This window comes from Sphaeramia orbicularis, chromosome 9, assembly GCF_902148855.1.
Source record: "Sphaeramia orbicularis chromosome 9, fSphaOr1.1, whole genome shotgun sequence".
Lineage (NCBI taxonomy): Eukaryota > Metazoa > Chordata > Actinopteri > Kurtiformes > Apogonidae > Sphaeramia > Sphaeramia orbicularis.
Genome location: NC_043965.1, coordinates 48,813,390 through 48,830,912, shown reverse-complemented (window position 1 = coordinate 48,830,912; position 17,523 = coordinate 48,813,390). Strand labels below are relative to the sequence as shown.

The 17,523-nt window shown below is 36.1% G+C and overlaps 1 protein-coding gene across 1 annotated transcript in view; it reads right to left on the bottom strand.

Moving 5' to 3' along the window:
* The window catches only part of ndufs4 (NADH:ubiquinone oxidoreductase subunit S4), a 32,664-nt gene that overhangs the window by 1,249 nt on the left and 13,892 nt on the right, over positions 1-17,523 (bottom strand). The window contains exons 3-4 of the mRNA XM_030144376.1: positions 4,770-4,942; positions 4,523-4,596 (exon numbers count right to left, since the gene is read on the bottom strand). Of these exons, the coding sequence (XP_030000236.1) occupies positions 4,523-4,596; positions 4,770-4,942 (247 nt within the window). The remainder of the gene's footprint in view (positions 1-4,522; positions 4,597-4,769; positions 4,943-17,523) is intronic.

The window sequence follows — 17,523 nt, the reverse complement described above, 5'->3', positions numbered from 1 at the left end:
ATTTTACAGCCACAGCTGATTTATCTAGTTACAAGAATTTATGTGAATACGACATTTTCAATGATTGATATTTTTTTACTGACCTGTTGGAACTCGTGCTTCGTCTCTGACCCATTGACACAGTTTTAAGGGCGTCTATTCATGCTTCATCATTTACTCACATTAAATCTTATCTTGTTCATGTTGATGTCACTAAAGTATGAGAATTACACTCAAACAAGTACTACTACGTCTACTACTACTGCCACTACTGCAACCAGGGGCTGCACGTTATTGTAAAATGGTGAAAATATGTTTTGGACATGTTCCACTCTGAGCACATTCTGGTTTGCAATATTTAACTCTGAGTGGGGTTTTTAATATAGTTGTTGATCCACGTCCTTTGATAGTTTTACCTGGTGTAAGACCTGGGGACGGGGACAGGACATGAAATATATACAATGTAGGGACGTGACGATATGAAAATATTGGGACCAAAATTATCACCGTTATCATTATTATTGCGGTATTGTTGAAATTGTGCTCAAAATGTTCAAAAAGTACTTATACACACACTAAAAATTAATTTATCCAAGTTTTATTTTGAAAAAAACATAACCCCCCCCCCCCCAAAAAAAAATAATTTTCACAATGCACTTTCTCTTGGCAGAAACATTCAAATATTAACCCTTAGTGGTCTGAGCCTATTTTGTCCGTTTTTCAGTCCTTTGGATTTAAACAAATGTTTACTATACCCATGTTTGGTATCTTTTTCTTTCAGCACTTCGTCTATCTCATCTGCCTATTGTTTATTCACTTTAACCTACTATAAAAACACAAAAGGCCAAAAAACACAAAAAAAATATAAAATCCGATTTGACAAATGTATATAATTTATTGCATAAATAACACAAAGATGCTTAATGAACCTTTTCAAAGACTTTAAAAGTGAATATTGGTTCCAAATATTAGGTATATAAAATTAAAACTGTAATAAACTAAAACTATACTCAAATATTTGACATAAAAGCAGATCTTTACATAGGCGTTTTTTCCCCTAAAAGTGTGGTAATCAAACACGGTTATCATGATAATTACAATTTAAACGATAATACAAACTATTGGCAATTTTACCGCGGTTTATTGTTATACCGATAATCGTTACATCCCTAATACAATGTTGTGGCCTTTACTACTTTACTTGCCCGCCACCAAATACTATTAAATTGGACGAGCTCTAAACCCCCATCCCATGTCAGGTGGATCAGGGACATTATGTTTCACCTGAAGTTGGAGAAAATGAAATTCACTGAGAGGAAATAAGGACAAATTTAACAAGGTGTAGATGCCTTTTCTGACTTATTTTGACAGCATTACTGATGTGACAAACCGGGACTAGTAGAGTATATTTAGTATATTTCGGTGAAGCCTGGTAACTTAAACCAATGCTGTGGTTATTTATTTTATTTACTTTTTTTTCCTATTACTGTCATTCTATTTAGATATTGTACCTTATCTATTCCTTCTTTATCACAATATTTTCTCTTTTGTATTTTCTTTTCCTTTAGAGGTTCTGGGATCATTGGGTATGGGGAGGGCAAAGGGGGGAATGGGGGGATTTATTGTGTACATTTACTGAATTTGTGATTTATATGTGTTTAACTTAAAAAATGGCAAAAACAGATTTAAAAAAAAAAAATAATAAAACTTTTTTTTTTTTTAAAGGTGAAAGTTCAGGAACTTTCTCCAGATGATTTTAACATATCAATTTAGACAGAATTAATCCATGTAGAAATGGGTTGACAGCGTTTGCAAAATCCAGTTTTTGGGCCAAAAGAAAAAAAAAGTAGAACTACAAAAAAATATCTGAAAACGTTCGATGCAGGAACCGCAGTCTATTGAGCCTAAATGAGTCAATTAGTATCAACAGTGTTGTGCAGCAGTGCCGTGGCAGAAACTAATCTGTCAGTGTGCTTTTAAATTCTGTTTTCCTAAGACAATTTACACACTTTGGATTTTCAATCCCTAACTATCCTTAGAAAACGCCCAGACTAGGTAACACCCCATAAGGTCCAGGATAACGTACATTTTACTTGAGTCGATTTGTCTTTTTTTTTTTTTTTTTGCAATCGCAATGTCAGCAAATGTATAAGTACAAAAGACTGAACGAGTGTGTCTGAGAACGGAGATGTACTATGTCGAACACCAGCCTTTGTTCCGTGGCTCCGGAGCCAAACCCTGGAGTGTGACTGGGGTGAATTTGAAACTGCAAGGAAACTAAAAATAATGATAATAATCGCTGAAAAATGAGTTTCTTTTTTTTACTGTGAAGGTCTTTAGAGGGAAACCAGGTTATTTGATTGACTTACCAGGATAAAGTACCTGTTTTTGGTCAACATCATTCTGTCTGCATCCAGAATTATTTAAGCCCATGATGATAATTTTTTTTCTCACCTAAATCTCCTCCTGTGATTTACTCATTTGAGTTCATTGGCCTTTGTGGAAATGACATATTATGACAAAGTTACGATGACTACTGTGCATACGCATACTGTGATGACGGCATTGAAATGATAGCTTGTGCAGCCCTTCATAGCTCTAAACCAGGGGTGTCAAAACTGGCTCACCAAAGGATCTACTAAGGATGAATTTGCAAAGTGTAAAAATTACACTTAAGATATTAACAGTGAAGGATGTGGAACTCGTTTTAGTTCAGGTTCCACATACAGACTAATTGCGATCAAGTAAAATAACAGCATAATAACCTATAAATAATGACAGCTCCAATTTTTCTTCTTTATTTTAGTGCAAAAAAATAACATTAACAAATATGAACAACCTGAAAATTAAGTGCAATTTTAACAATCTTCTGCCTGTTACAAAATGTTTTGTGTCTATGTAGATCTGATCTGTGATGCACATGTAGAAATGATACGTTAGGCATTATATTGTTAGTATTTCACTTATTTTTCTTTAAAAATTTCCCTTTCTTCAGGTTATTCATATCTTTTTTATTTGGATAGTTTGTAAATGAAAATATTTTCATAATTCAATGGTTTTTTTGCACTAAAACAAAGATTTGGCGTTGTTATTATTTATAGGTTTTTAAGCTATTATTGTACTGGTCTGACCCACTGGAGATCACATTAGGCTGAATGTGGAACTTGAGTTTGACATTCATGGTCTAAACTTTTATAGACAAAAATGACTCTCCAACACGGGTGGGCAGTTAATTTTCTTATAGGTCCACATGAGAAACTTTGACATTTATTGAGGGCCGGATCAATACACCTGCAGCTCTGCTCAATATACATATCTATAAAAACAGTAAATGAAACAATAATAGGATGCAATGAAAGTGTGGAGTCCAGAAAACAACTATTTGATGAAAATTCACAAAAACATTTTCGAAAATGTGCAAAACCAGCTCCACATTAACTTCACATGAAAATCAATAAATGCATCCAGCAGTGTTTGTTTGCATATCTCAGTTCCTTTTGTTTTTCTTTTCCTCAGACCTCAGTAAAGAAATACTTAGAAGCCCACGTCTTGTTAAAAACTCTACATTCTGAATCAATCTTTCTTTTTTTGGCATTAGTTGACATTCTCATGGACTGAAACTGACCAACAGACCAACCAGTGCATAAGGCTTATGCTAAGTAGAGAAAGTACATGCGAAAAAAATGTTAATTTAGTAGATCTTTCAAAATAAAAGCAGTGTCGTATTGGTTGCATCTATTACAATAATATATATTTGCATTGACTTTTAATTTGCCAATGACCTCATGCGGGCCAGACAGGGTCAGCTATCAGGCCACATGTGGCCCACAGGCCATACAATACCCAGGTCTGTTCTGCTAGGTAACTTTGACAACCACATAAAGAATGCATAATGTGTGAAAACATTAAACATTTGTTTTGTTTAACCCTTTCATGCATAGTGGTCACTATAGTGGACAGTTCTTCTCCAGCTGTTCTCTTGTATATTCATGGGTTTTGTTGTTTCAGTTCCATATCAGCCAACACAGTGGATGCTTATGCACCATCCCACACACTGCAATTCATACCATTACTGTAACTTTTCTGTTCTTGATAAACCTGATCTGCACTAACATGTTTGAGAGTAAATCAATTACAAATTGTTATTAGACTGTAATTAACAAATTAACAAAAAGTTGTTTTTTTTGCATATTATCTCCATGAAGTGAGTAATAACTAGTATTAGAGTATGTTCAAATGTGAGAAAACATCAGATTAGCAGCATTAAAAATGTTTTTATTTCAGAGTTTTCACATAGTATATCACTTTCTGATGATGGGTTTCAAATATATGTTTCTTTGCTTCAAAAATTAAACATATGATGTCCATCTGTTTGTTTGTTTTTTTTTCAGATGCTTAAAGAGGAATAAAATCACTCAAGAAAAAAATATTGACTAAGGTTCTCATAATTCATGCATGAAAGGGTTAATGTACCAATCTAAGGGTTGGTGCTCTATCACAACTTAAAATAATTGAGACATTTTTTATTTTTTATTTTTTTTACCATTTTTCTCAGCAAAAGCAACAGCATCTTCTTTGGAGGAGAAAGTGAGCACCATGTTGGATAAGGGGTCTGCACTGAAAGGCAAAAGAGCACAAAAACTGTCAAAAATAGATCCAAATATCAGCAGGAAACATGACTTACTGAATGTCAGTGACGTGGTCTGTTCAAATACACATGAATACAGTCCTGTGGTGCAGTGCTTTGGCCTGTGTGCGTGTGCTGTTCAGTGTCAGATCCAGATTCTTACGTGGAGGCCCAGCCCATCAGTGGGTTCTCCCAGCGTTCTCTGGTGTCAAAGTCCATCTTCCACTTCTTGGTGCTGTTGACTCCAGACTGCATGGCCGTTTTGGCGGGAACAAAGATGTGAACCTTGCGTGTTTTGATGTGCTCCTCTGGCACCCCTGTCAGAGTGGTGATGTCCTGAGGAGGAAACAGAAAAACACATACACACTTATAGGACTGTACAGTGAAAAAGTACAGAAGTTAAAAGGCTGGAGGACACTGATAAAATGATATTGATAAAAGATATGAAAACATGTCCGACTTTTGAAGATGTGTGTTTTGACGGTCACATAGTTTCCCTCATATGTAAGTGAACTTTATGTGTACACTGAGTGGCGTGACCCTTTAGGTACTGGAGATAACTTAAGCTATACAAAGGTCCTGTAATCACATTTGGCCTTATATATATTTACACTAATCCTGTTTCAGGCTTTATCTGCTAAAATCAGACCAGTAACTGTCTTTGTATCATGAACTCTACATCACACACATTACACCCATTCACTGTATAAAACAGGTGGATGAAGCCTCTGTGAATTCCCCCACTAGTTTGGGGAGTACAGGCTGTTGCCACGGTGTCTTCAGAGCTGCCCATATTTGGACAAGGGGGCGGAGCTGAGACAGAGCGAAGGGTAGAACTCCCCAAACTAAATTTACTGGAAAAAACACAAACTGCATCACTAACTAGAAAATGTTCTGTTCAATACAAGGGGCTGTAAGTGCAGAGTGAGGCCAAACCTGTAGTATTTTAAAGTGTAATACCGCCCACAGCCACTAGATGCTGACTCAAAAAAGCACTAGACTCCCCAAGACTCTCAGAAACTATCCAGTAGATAAAAGTGTTGATGTGTCAGACACTGATTGACAGTTCACTCATCAACCAAGTCAGATTTCTCTGACTTCGGTACATTGAATTAAACTTTTTCTTCCTGACAGGCAGCAGGTTACAATGACAAGATCATCAAATTATTTTGTTTTGCAAATGACTTTTCCAAATTTGCTATATCAGTAAGTTAACATTAGCTCAACAGCCGCACTTCCCCAGCTCCACCCTTTTGTCCAAATATGGTCACTTTTGGCTCTTAAAAAGCTAAGGTGTAGATGGCCACAGTGTAAGCTCCTAACTCAAATAAATAAATAAATAAAATATAGATGTCATGTCAGTCTATGCTTAATCACTACCAAACAATTTCAGCTTCTTGGTATTAACACAGACTTATGCTTTATAACATTTATGTCAACTTCACAACTTCAACTAAACTACATGCAAATGTTTCATGAACTTTACCATGAATTATTTACAAAGAAAATCCTCTGACGGTCTGGCCTGTGAACACATTTATCAACACTAGAGAACAGCGCTCTGTTTAGAAAATGTAAGTTTAATTTAATTAAACAGAGCATTAGAGCGTGAGACTCACCAGTCAAGTGAGCTGTTACTCACATTTCTTATTAATGGTGCATTTGAAAAAGAAACCACCAGAACATGTATTATAGGAACCAAACAATGTGCAAGAGAACAGAAAGATTCCTGGGAAAAAATGAGCATCAGTGTTTTTACACATGAAGATCCTTTCACAGTGGATTCAGTTTCAAACCACAGTTGTTGCTCCTCAATTTCACCAGGTGGACAATCCAACAAAACAGCACTATAACGCAAAACACTCTTTTCTAAATGGACAATACGTTGTAATGTCATGCATCATATGTGGACATTTAAATGACCGCTTTATATCAGTTTTTAGTTGCCTATAAAGACTAACAGTAAAACAAGAAAACAAAGTAGTTAAAACTTCCCCATTATGCAACTGGAGACTACTTTGGCATTTTGTGTGTATAAAGAATAACATATTGACATGTTTTTGGTGACAGACCAACCAGGGGTCTTCCAGGATCCTTCTGACTTTCATTTTGAGTTGATGACTGATGTCTTTTTCCTTCCTGCCAGAGAACAACACTTGGTGTGTGTTGAGAAGGTCATCCAACGTCAGCTTGCAGGTGTTAAAAATACGACAGTGTAGAATGATAAAGTGTGCTTCATGTCAGGAAAACGGGGCTAAGAGGTATAAAAAGTACTTGCATAATCAGTTATTTCATGTTTTATATACTGTATGCTCAGCATTTTGCAGATTTATTTGGATTTTGACGCTTAAGACCAGGGTCAAAGAAGCTCCAATATATCTTCAGTATAAAAAGGAGTGAAAGGTTTTTATAGGCACCATAAAAACAACAAAAAATTTGGATAACAGTTTTATTAGATTGGAAATCTGATGTTTGGCGTTCGAGGGCAGCCACACTATCAGTCTGTGGACATTTGTTTTAAGTTTTGCCAGCAGAACAAGTTTGGACTAGATGTGAATCTTTCCTTTGTATAAACAAGCTGGAAATCTGTTTGTTTGTTAATCTCCAACAGTGTTCGTTCCATCGAATCAGGGCTACAGATAGAGCTGGGCCACATGGCCAAAAATGTCATTACGTCATGTCAGTCAATATCAATAATTATCACAATAAATGTCAAACCATTTCTTCTTTTAAGTGTAAACGCTGATTTTTGATCCTGAGTGAAAGTTGAAGAAACCAGATGGTTATATGCAGTGTTAAACTATTCTTCATTCCAATTACAATAAAACTCTGTATAACTTTAAAATATGTAATAAGTAATAACAAATAAAACAGAAAAACAGTGAGATGTGTTTTTCAGAGTAACTATATAAGTGTTCCTACTCTGCTAACTAACTTTATCACTGCTGACACTGACTCAGTGCAGCTTTTCTGGCATTTCCACTCCATAAGACAAGGGATCAGCAGATACTATGGAGCTAAAGCAAAACTAAACATGATGTAAAATCACACCGATCTCAGACTGGTTGATCCAGAATCCTTGCTGTCACGTGCTTCATCATCTTGTGACATGGAATACCAAGTCAAGCACTGTAGCAAATGTCCAAAAACATGAGAGAAAATGTTCAACTTGGCTCTATCTTGATGATTTGTCCGGAGATCAATATGTTTAATTTGAGAAATTTTAACTTAAAGTGTTAAGTTTCATCCTCCTCCATCGTTGCCTTGCTCATAGCTGCGCTGAAAATGATGTAACAATAGTTTAGGTGAGTTGAGCTGATACTGTTCATGGAAAAGCTGCTTTAAATCTGTTAGGATTAAAAGTGTTCAGTTCGTTCACTTTAACCTGAAGAAGTGTGTGTGATGTGTTTCTGTGCAGCTAATAGAAAGTTTACATCACCTCAGTATGGTAAGTCACTGGTTCTAGTGATGCTGTCATTAACCAGTAATGCGTTCAAAAGAAACCCATCTATACTACAGACAAACAAAGCTTGAGATGCTTTACTGTAATCAAAATATTCATTAATGAGGGTCTGAATGAGTGCTGACACGAGAGTCCAGAACTAATACAAGCTGAGCCTCAAATCAACATACATTTAGTTTAGTGAATGAATGAAGTCGGAGGAATAAATACTATTTGTCACAATAACAGAAGTTGGCACAACAGAAGGTTTATATCCTGACCAATTAAAAAAGTTACTTTCTACATTTTTTACACACACCCACAGTTTATCTACCATTGACAGATAAGCCAAAAACTTACAATTGGTCAATGTCAAACACTAATATTTCTCTCAAGCAACAGTTGAGAGTTTAATCTCTATTTTGTTGATACTTTGAGTGTGTGTGTAGTTTAGTTCAATTAAATAACACAAATTAGAAGCTAACAGGAAGCCAAAGATTACAGTGTATATGTTACATTTTTGTAGTTGCAAAAGGGAATAACCAGAACATTTTCTTTGAACGGTTGTGAACACTCTTCCATTTTGGTGGATGAAATTAATGCCTAATATTTGAGGTGATTTATTCCAGACCATCAGAAAGTAGGCCATCGTGTTGAGAAGAGGAGGAGGAGGGGCCTCTGGGCGTCAATGCATATTCCTGAGCGACTGGAGCCCCTTCAAGCTCCTATCAAGGATCTGGTCCAATTCTTCAAGGAATTAGCAAACAAGCAATGGGAAGTCGGTGACAAAACACAAATGAACCTCCCAGCACGCAGGCAGCAGCCACCCAAGACTGAGGGCTTTCCAGGGCACTCTCCTTTCAATACAAGAATTTTACACATTTCAATGGCCATTACAACTTCAAAGAATCAAATTTTCATCATTGTCTGTCATCTGCCAGTTGATTTGTAGAAAGGGGGTCGTTTTGCATGAACTCCACACAAAAGCCTGCCTTTCCTTTAGCAAAGAAGCCTCCAATGGTATTTACGCCTGGTAAATTATAGGTCCAACTACTAAAACACTGCTTGTTTCAGGGAAACTTTTTTTGGCAGTGCAAAGAAGCACAACTAGACTGAATTTAATCATAAATAAGATATGCACTTTGAAAAGATTGTTAAAATTAAAGGAAAGACAGACAAAAAGAACATGGAGAGGAGAGAAAAAACTTCACAAGTGCTTGGTAATTATTTCCGGCTGCCCTATCTACTTAACCTTAACAATTCCTTCTTGTCACATAGAGGAAGAAAACATGTTCTTCTCACCCACAGGGGATAATGGTGGATGGTTCATAACACAATAACATACAAGACAGTGTGAGAGAGCAGCAAAATGACATGCCAGGATTTTTCCTCTTCAACTCAGAGGTTGAAGCAGGTGAGCACAAATATTTAAAGCTTTGCCCTTTGCAGGAGATCTGTTTTTATCCTCGATGAGTAATGTTCCAAATAAATCTACTCCAGAAACTAGAGTGCGACCCATGAACAATTCCTGAGGTTTTTGGATGGCCCATGTGCTGTTTCTTTTTCTTTTTTTGGTGTCTATTTGTTTAAAAACTATGGCTACCCAATAAAATGATGATAATTGACAGAATCCGATAATTATTATTGTGACATGTTTTTTGTACACCAAAATATGTAGTGTAAAATTCAGCAAAACCATAAAAATATTGAAACATTTATTTTGTTTACAGTTTCAGCTGAAATTCTAACCATCTGATTTCTCCAACTTTCACTCAAGATGATAAATCAACCTTGAAAGAAGTAACTATTTGACGTTTCCTGTGAAAATTATATGACTTTACATGGGTAATATTTTCTTTTTTGGCCACTATTGCCTATCGGTGCAAATAGTAGGTATTTTTCTATAACTTTAGACCTGTATTATTACAACATTAAGACCATAAGTCAATGAAACATGAAATACAGCTGCTCATGGAATGTGTAAAAATATTATCTCAGTTTCACACACACACACACACACACACATATATATATATATATATATATATATATATATATATATATATATATAATATATATATATATATATATATATATATATATATATATATATAATATATATATATATATATATATATATATATATATATATATATATAATATATATATATCATATATATATATATATATATATCATATATATATATACTGAACAAAAATATAAACACACGACTTTTGTTTTTGCTCCCATTTTTCATGAGCTGAACTGAAAGATCTAAAACTTTTTCTGTGTACACACAAGGTTTATTTCTCTCAAATATTGTTCACAAATCTGTCTAAATTTGTGTTAGTGAACACTTCTTGTTTGCTGAGATAATCCATCCACCTCACAGCTGTGGCATATAAAGATGCTGATTAAACAGCGGGATTTTTGCACAGGTGTGCCTTAGGCTGGCCACAATAAAAAGCCACTCTAAAATGTGCAGTTTCATCACACAGCACAATACCGCAGATGTCACAAGTTTTGAAGGAATATGAAATTGGCATGCTGACTTCAGGAATCTTCACCAGAGCTTTTGCCTGTGAACTGAATGTTCATTTCTCTACCATAAGCCATCTCCAAAGCTGTTTCAGAGAATTCATGAAGAAGACTGTGTGAGGAAAATGGTGGTCACACCAAATACTGACTGGTTTTCTGACCCCCCTGGACCACCCAATACAGTAAAAGTGCACATTTTAGAGTGGCCTTTTATTGTGGCCAGCCTAAATCACACCTGTGCAATAATCCTGCTGTCTAATCAGCATCTTGATATGCCACACCTGTGAGGTGGATGGATTATCTCAGCAAAGGACAAAGGAGAAGTGCTCACTAACACAGATTTAGACAAATTTATGAACAATATTTGAGAGAAATAGGCCTTTTGTGTACATAGAAAAAGTTTTAGATCTTTCAGTTCAGCTCATGAAAAATGGGAGCAAAAACAAAAGTCGTGCATTTATATTTTTGTTCAGTGTATACATATATATATATATATATGTGTGTGTGTGTGTGTATATTATATATATATATATATATATATATATATATATATATATATATATATATATATATATATATATATATATATATATATATATATCACAGATGTTTTCAAAGATAATTTCTAAATTCATATTTCTCTCCAGAGTAGTAGGGAAATCTCAGTTTTACTGTATCTACAAAAACTCTAAAATCTTATGATAGGTCAGAGGAAACAAACCAAGTTCTTTTGGAGGCAAAGCAAATTAAATTTTGCTGCTCCAAACATTTATCCGTTTAGGGGTCTGTTTGGTTTTGAGGGTTAGATGCATGAAATCCCCCTCTGAGATGCATTAGAAATTGCACCCCTGGGATTATCAGGCCAGACTCTGGTTCCATGTATGTACGTTACATAAACCATAACTGACACATGAGGCCCATGTATGGTTAACTTGTGCAATAATTTGTCCAGATGTAGCAGACCTTAAATCACAACTTAGGCGTGGATGAGCACAAAAGGTCCTTCATGAATGAGGGAGGATGTGTCAAAACAAAAGCTCTGCCAAATCACTGAAAACACTCTGCTCATTATCTGGCATTGTTTGCAAAAATACGAGTCTAGACTTCTATGATACTTGCATGCATTACACTGAAAGCTAGGAGGGTTATCCGCATAACAGACTCACCCACAATACCCGGATTCACAAAGAGAACGATTGTGGCTGGAATGTGGTGTGTTCCCAGGAAGACTAGAGAGGGCCATCACAAAAGGAAAACCCACACGGTGGGCACTTTTTCTTCTGCCGTGTACAGGAAGCAAAATGAGAACTATCAAGTTTGACACTATTCACAGGGCCTTCACGGAGCCCTACAATACCTGGCTGGGCAGACAGAATGCCTGGCTTAAGAAAGGGGGGAAAATGCTGGCAAAGTCTCCGTCACGTGAAAGCGTGTCGATATTTCTGACACCTCTAGGCTACGTGCCAAATAAAGAGCATAGGGGCTTGTCGCTGTGGGGCCACTGGGCCCACCAGAATGCTGAAAGCTGGTACCCCTAATGCACCAACAGAGACCTGGGGTGGCAGAGTTCTGTGTAAACAAGAAAAAATCTGACTATGATACAGTTGGAGAAAATGGGAACAAAAAACTGATATGAAAAAGTTTGACAAGCACAGCGGCCTGGTTTGAACTAAATGTTAAAATAAAGAGGAACATTTAAGAAACCATAAAAACCTTCAGGTTCTTACTGATCTTTCAAGTCCACCAAGGGTGATGTTCTTCCACTTAAAGGAGTATCCTATTCTTCAATATGTTCAGGTTTAGTTATTCAGAATCACCTCAAGATCAGGATTAATGTTAGTCTGTCTGGACTTGGTACAATCATCGTTAAAAGACTCAATGCAGGATGATCAGACTGAATTTATATTTTGTTTCACTTCTTTGTTCAGCCTGTCATGGTGTTAGTTTTAGTGCTTTCAATTTTGATGTTATTAACAAATGCAATATGTTCAAAATATCTGACAATCAATCAATATCCAAAAACAGCAGTTACAAGGGTGTTGATGTGCGATAATATAAATAACTTATAGATAAAAGTAGCGAGCAATAAGTGGAGAAAAATTCATGACAATGAGTACATAACATGACAAACATGAGCAGTAACTAATTATTTTCACTGAAGATCAATCTGTGTTTTCTTGATCAATAAATTAGTTCTTTGGTCTAAAAAAAAATATAAGAAAATGATAAACAGTGTCAGTCTGTCTTTCACGAACCTCGAAATTACATGTCCAAATGTCTTCTGCAATAGAAAAGAAAGCAGAAACCAAAAAGATTGAAATCACAAATGTGACTTGTTTTTTTCAAATGACTTCATCAATCGTCAAAATAGTTGGCTATTAATTTTATAAGTGAAAACTAATGAGTTATTGGTTACAGTTCTGGTATCCAGCCACAAACACCGCCTAGATGAAGCATCTCCTCTCTCCTTTTGCTGTGTGTGTCCAACATTGGACTGACTGTTAAACTGTCTTCCAACTTCCACTGACCTCATATCACTTAACACATCGTGTCACTTTTGGATGATTTGCTGGTTAATGTCTACATTTCCTGCAGTTAATTTCCCATAGTTTATACAATGAAATATGAAACCCATTTTGGCTGCATAGTAATATAAAATATGATGTCTATTCTTTCTGATGTCATTTCCAGATCTGCTCACAAAGCACAGACAGCTTGAGCATTTTAGTGGCATATAATGGGCTTCTGTAAAGGGAAGTCTGTATCAAGAAAATTTTTAGTAACAATTTCTAATGAAAATTGCAATGGACACTCCAAAGAGTGGATCCACACCAGGGGATTTTGTGAAACGTGTACCCTAACTTCAAAAGATTAGAGGTACAAGTACTTAGTCTACTGAAAACATTACTGTTCATTCACTTAGTGAGTTAAGTAGCCCAGTGTTTTATTACATCATCTGATACTCCCTTTGTGCTTATGTAGAAAAGGAGGATTATTTTAAACCTAAAATAAACTAGAAAAAGGAAATTCACATCTGTTCTTGCAATGAACCAGAACAGCTCAATCACTGGTTGTGAAAATGATTAACCCTGCTGTAAAGCAGACAGCTGAGCATCTGAGAAAATGGACAAAACATCCACATACTCCAGTGCTATTTACAAAAATAAGATTCAATTAAATACAGCAATTTCTACCCAGACTTGTGTGTTTTTTTAATCCTAGAAGAAAAAAAAAAAAAAAGCCAAGACACATAGTCAAAACATGTTGGTCGGTCTCAGATAGGGGTTGATAATGGGCCTGGTTGATTGTTGGATTTATGCAATAAAATAAATCAGTTATACAGTGTTTAAAATGGCTCTTACTGACTAAAATTATCGGTTAATGTTAAGAGACATGCTACTGGAAGATTTCCACATTTTTGCTTATAAGATGCTGAAACATGATTTATTATGAAATATTATATCTATAATTTATTATTAAATAATCATGTTTTTAGATTTGGTTTGACAAGGTTTGTGTTGGAGTTTGTGTTATTTCAAATGTGTTCTACACATATCAGTTCCAGATAGAGCAGTGCAATTTGACCATATATTTTATGTCAATAGAAAAACAGCAGCTGTTTCATATGCCATGGTATTTATATGTGAATTTCCTAAATCACACTCATATCATACAATATTCTCTGTCGTTTGAGACACACTTGGTATTCTTCCCCATGGATGTGGCAAGAAATCTGCATGAAGGCAACATAAGCAACATGAAGGAGAATCTTTGTGACAGTGTGTATAAAACTGAACAGGAAAACTTTGTATGGAAGTTCCACATAAAAGGAGGATATAATCTAATGTGATTACTTGTTAAAATATACACACATACTCCAGTGTCTAAGAAGGAAAACCATGTTTTGGTTTGGAAACTCAGGGGTTACTGTGTAACAAGTACAGACAAACAGAGAGAAAGAGGTGACCCAGACACTTGTATTCACCTGTCTGAGTCTTATCAGGAACTGCGGATCTCATTATTTGTGGCACCCGTTTCATGTGACCCTTCCCAGAGAAAACAAGACATCAGCCTTGACCAACAGCTGATAATTCAACATGGATACTGAATTACAGGTGATTCTGTCCTTGCTGCGTCTGGTAGCAGCTGTTGTGCAGTTAGTTACAATCTCCATGTCGGCTGGTGTTATCTGCTCCCCTGGCACAAGTGATGTGTTAGAATGTTTTGAGATGACTCCTGAAACATTATAAAAGCAGTTAAATAATGCTGTTTTAAAATGGAAATGTATTTATGAGGTTAAAACATGGATAGTATTGCCTTTTTAAACTATTTATTTTAATTTACAGAAAAAATTAGGGATGCACAATAACTATCGGTGCTGATAATTATCGGTTAGATGTTGAAAAAAATGACATCATTTAGATAATTCCGATAATTAAAGTTTTCACTGATAAATAAAGCCCATAATAATAAATCTAAATTGCTTAGATTTTGCACATTTCACCAGTACACAGTGCACATTGTTGCCTTGCCAACCGCCATAAAAACCAAGAAGAAGAATTTATATACACTTATCCATTTTATTGCCTTTCCACACGAACCTTGAAGTGGAATGCACACAATATGTTTTATTTCTCTGAGACAGTTGTATAATGTTCCTCAGCACATCTGTCATGTTCAACCTCTGACAGAAAATAAATAATTTAAATCAAAAATAACCTTCTGATGTCTTCCCAACTAACTTATGAGTAACAGAAAATTTAAGCTTGACAAAAATAGTGATTTGACGTACATTGTGATGCATATCGATATTGTCTGATATGTAAAAAATTATCGTGATATGATTTTTTTCCATATCACCCAGCCATACATACAACTGAAACAAATACAGACTCATATGTGTAATGTTTGTGTAAAAGTTTAAAGGAGTTAGTGATGGTTCCAGAGAAGAAAAGGAAGCATATGTGCATCACAATAAGTGTCCGTGTGAAACAACAGTGGAGCCAATGTTTAACAGCAGATAAATTAAGGAAATGGAGCTTCGATTCAGGAAAATTGCAATTGAATAATTTTTTTAATCAATTCAAGTCGATTAATTATTTCAGCTCTAGATAGAGTTTTACAATGACAGAATATTCAGACCATATCACCAACACCTTGTTCCAAAAATCACTCCTAGTTTCTTCTGTACCAGTATCAGCACTGAAAAAAGTTATCCTGGTCCAGGTATTTATATTTGTAAAGCAAATACCAGACTGAGGGACTTTCTTTAGAACACGGACCAACAGGATGTCAGTGCATGAAGGACTCAGACAACTGTCTTAACTAATACATGATGAAGACTGTTAGTGACTCTGTGATGGCCAGTACAGTCCAGCCTGTCGTACCATGGATCACCACATGCCCAAAACGCAGCTCAGCAGCCAGGAGGGGTCATTAGGTCAGCCGAGCTGAATCATTTTGAGTCAGCATGTGGTGAAAACCCAAACACATCACCCTTAACCCCCCAGTGTCCACCCCACACCCAGACCAAGAGCCTCACTCAACAGCCTCAGCCGGTTCCCACCTTCAGACGTCTTTGAAGTGTAAAAAGCGTGCCAATTACTGATTGGACATAGTGGGCGTCTCTAATAGAAACAAATATTATGTTGCTTGCTCATGTGTGGGAGTGGTTCAACACGAGGGAACGAGAAGCAGCTGGTGTGAGGGTCATCTCGAATCTCACATTACACATACCGGTGAGGATCGGGAAGGGAGGACAGAGGACAGGGGACAGAGCAGAGAGGACAGAAGATAGAGGACACAGGACAGGGGACAGAGGATAGAGGACACAGGGTAGAGGAAAGGGGACAGAGGACACAGGACAGAAGACAGAGGACACAGGACAGAAGATAGAGGACAGAGGATAAAGGACATGGTACAGAGGATAGAGGACACAGGATAGAAGATAGAGGACACAGGACAGAAGATAGCGAACAGAGTCCAGACCAACACTTATTTGTTTGTGCGCTCTATTCAAAGACACTGGGTCAAATGTCCACTGAGTCTAAAGACTGAACGGTCCTGATGTGCTGTTGTAATGGAAGTTACATGATGTGTTCAAATGAAACAACGATGCTGAGCCTGCATTTGAAAGACCTCGAAGGAAAGAGGAAATTACTATCAAGTTAAAGAATAAACTGTTCCAGCCATGACTTGAATGACTTGATGAGACTCCCCACACCACTGGGGCCTACATTATTGTGACTCTGGTAACAACTCATGAAGTATTCAAGGATTTGAAGCATCAAGGATTAGTGGAAAAGGATTCTCACTTGGTTTAAACACTAGTGTTTTCATTAAGATTGTGGGAAATTTAGGCGTACATATGATCACGATAATAACTGCCAGATATTTTATACTATGATAATTATCTTTTATCATCGTGATATACATTTTCCTGTGTCTTTGGGAGATATTTTGTTTCCATTTCAGCTAAAAATGCCGCAGTGTTTTGTTTTTCCAGTACATTTTCATCATTTTGATGCTAAAGGAATATTTTATTATTACAGTTTATGATAACATCAGTAATAGGTAATAATGCCTATGACCATCTACATTTATAAGGACCACACAAGCATTTCTCAGTCTCTGTATCACAATATCACTATAGCATACAGGACATATGTAACATATAAATATGAATTACACATAAAATAGACCATTTTGAACAAACACATGAATATTGCAAATCCTGTATTGCATCATCTGGACAGAAAAAATGAAAAACTCCAAAATCTTAATATAGGACACCCCACAATGAAGGTGATTCAACATTAGAGCTGGGTAAAAAAAATCGATTTGATCCATTTTGGATTGATTTCATTTGAATTTTGCGTTATCGAGTAATAGTGGATGAGATCCATTTTTCAGAGAGGGACTGCGAGTACCTGACCT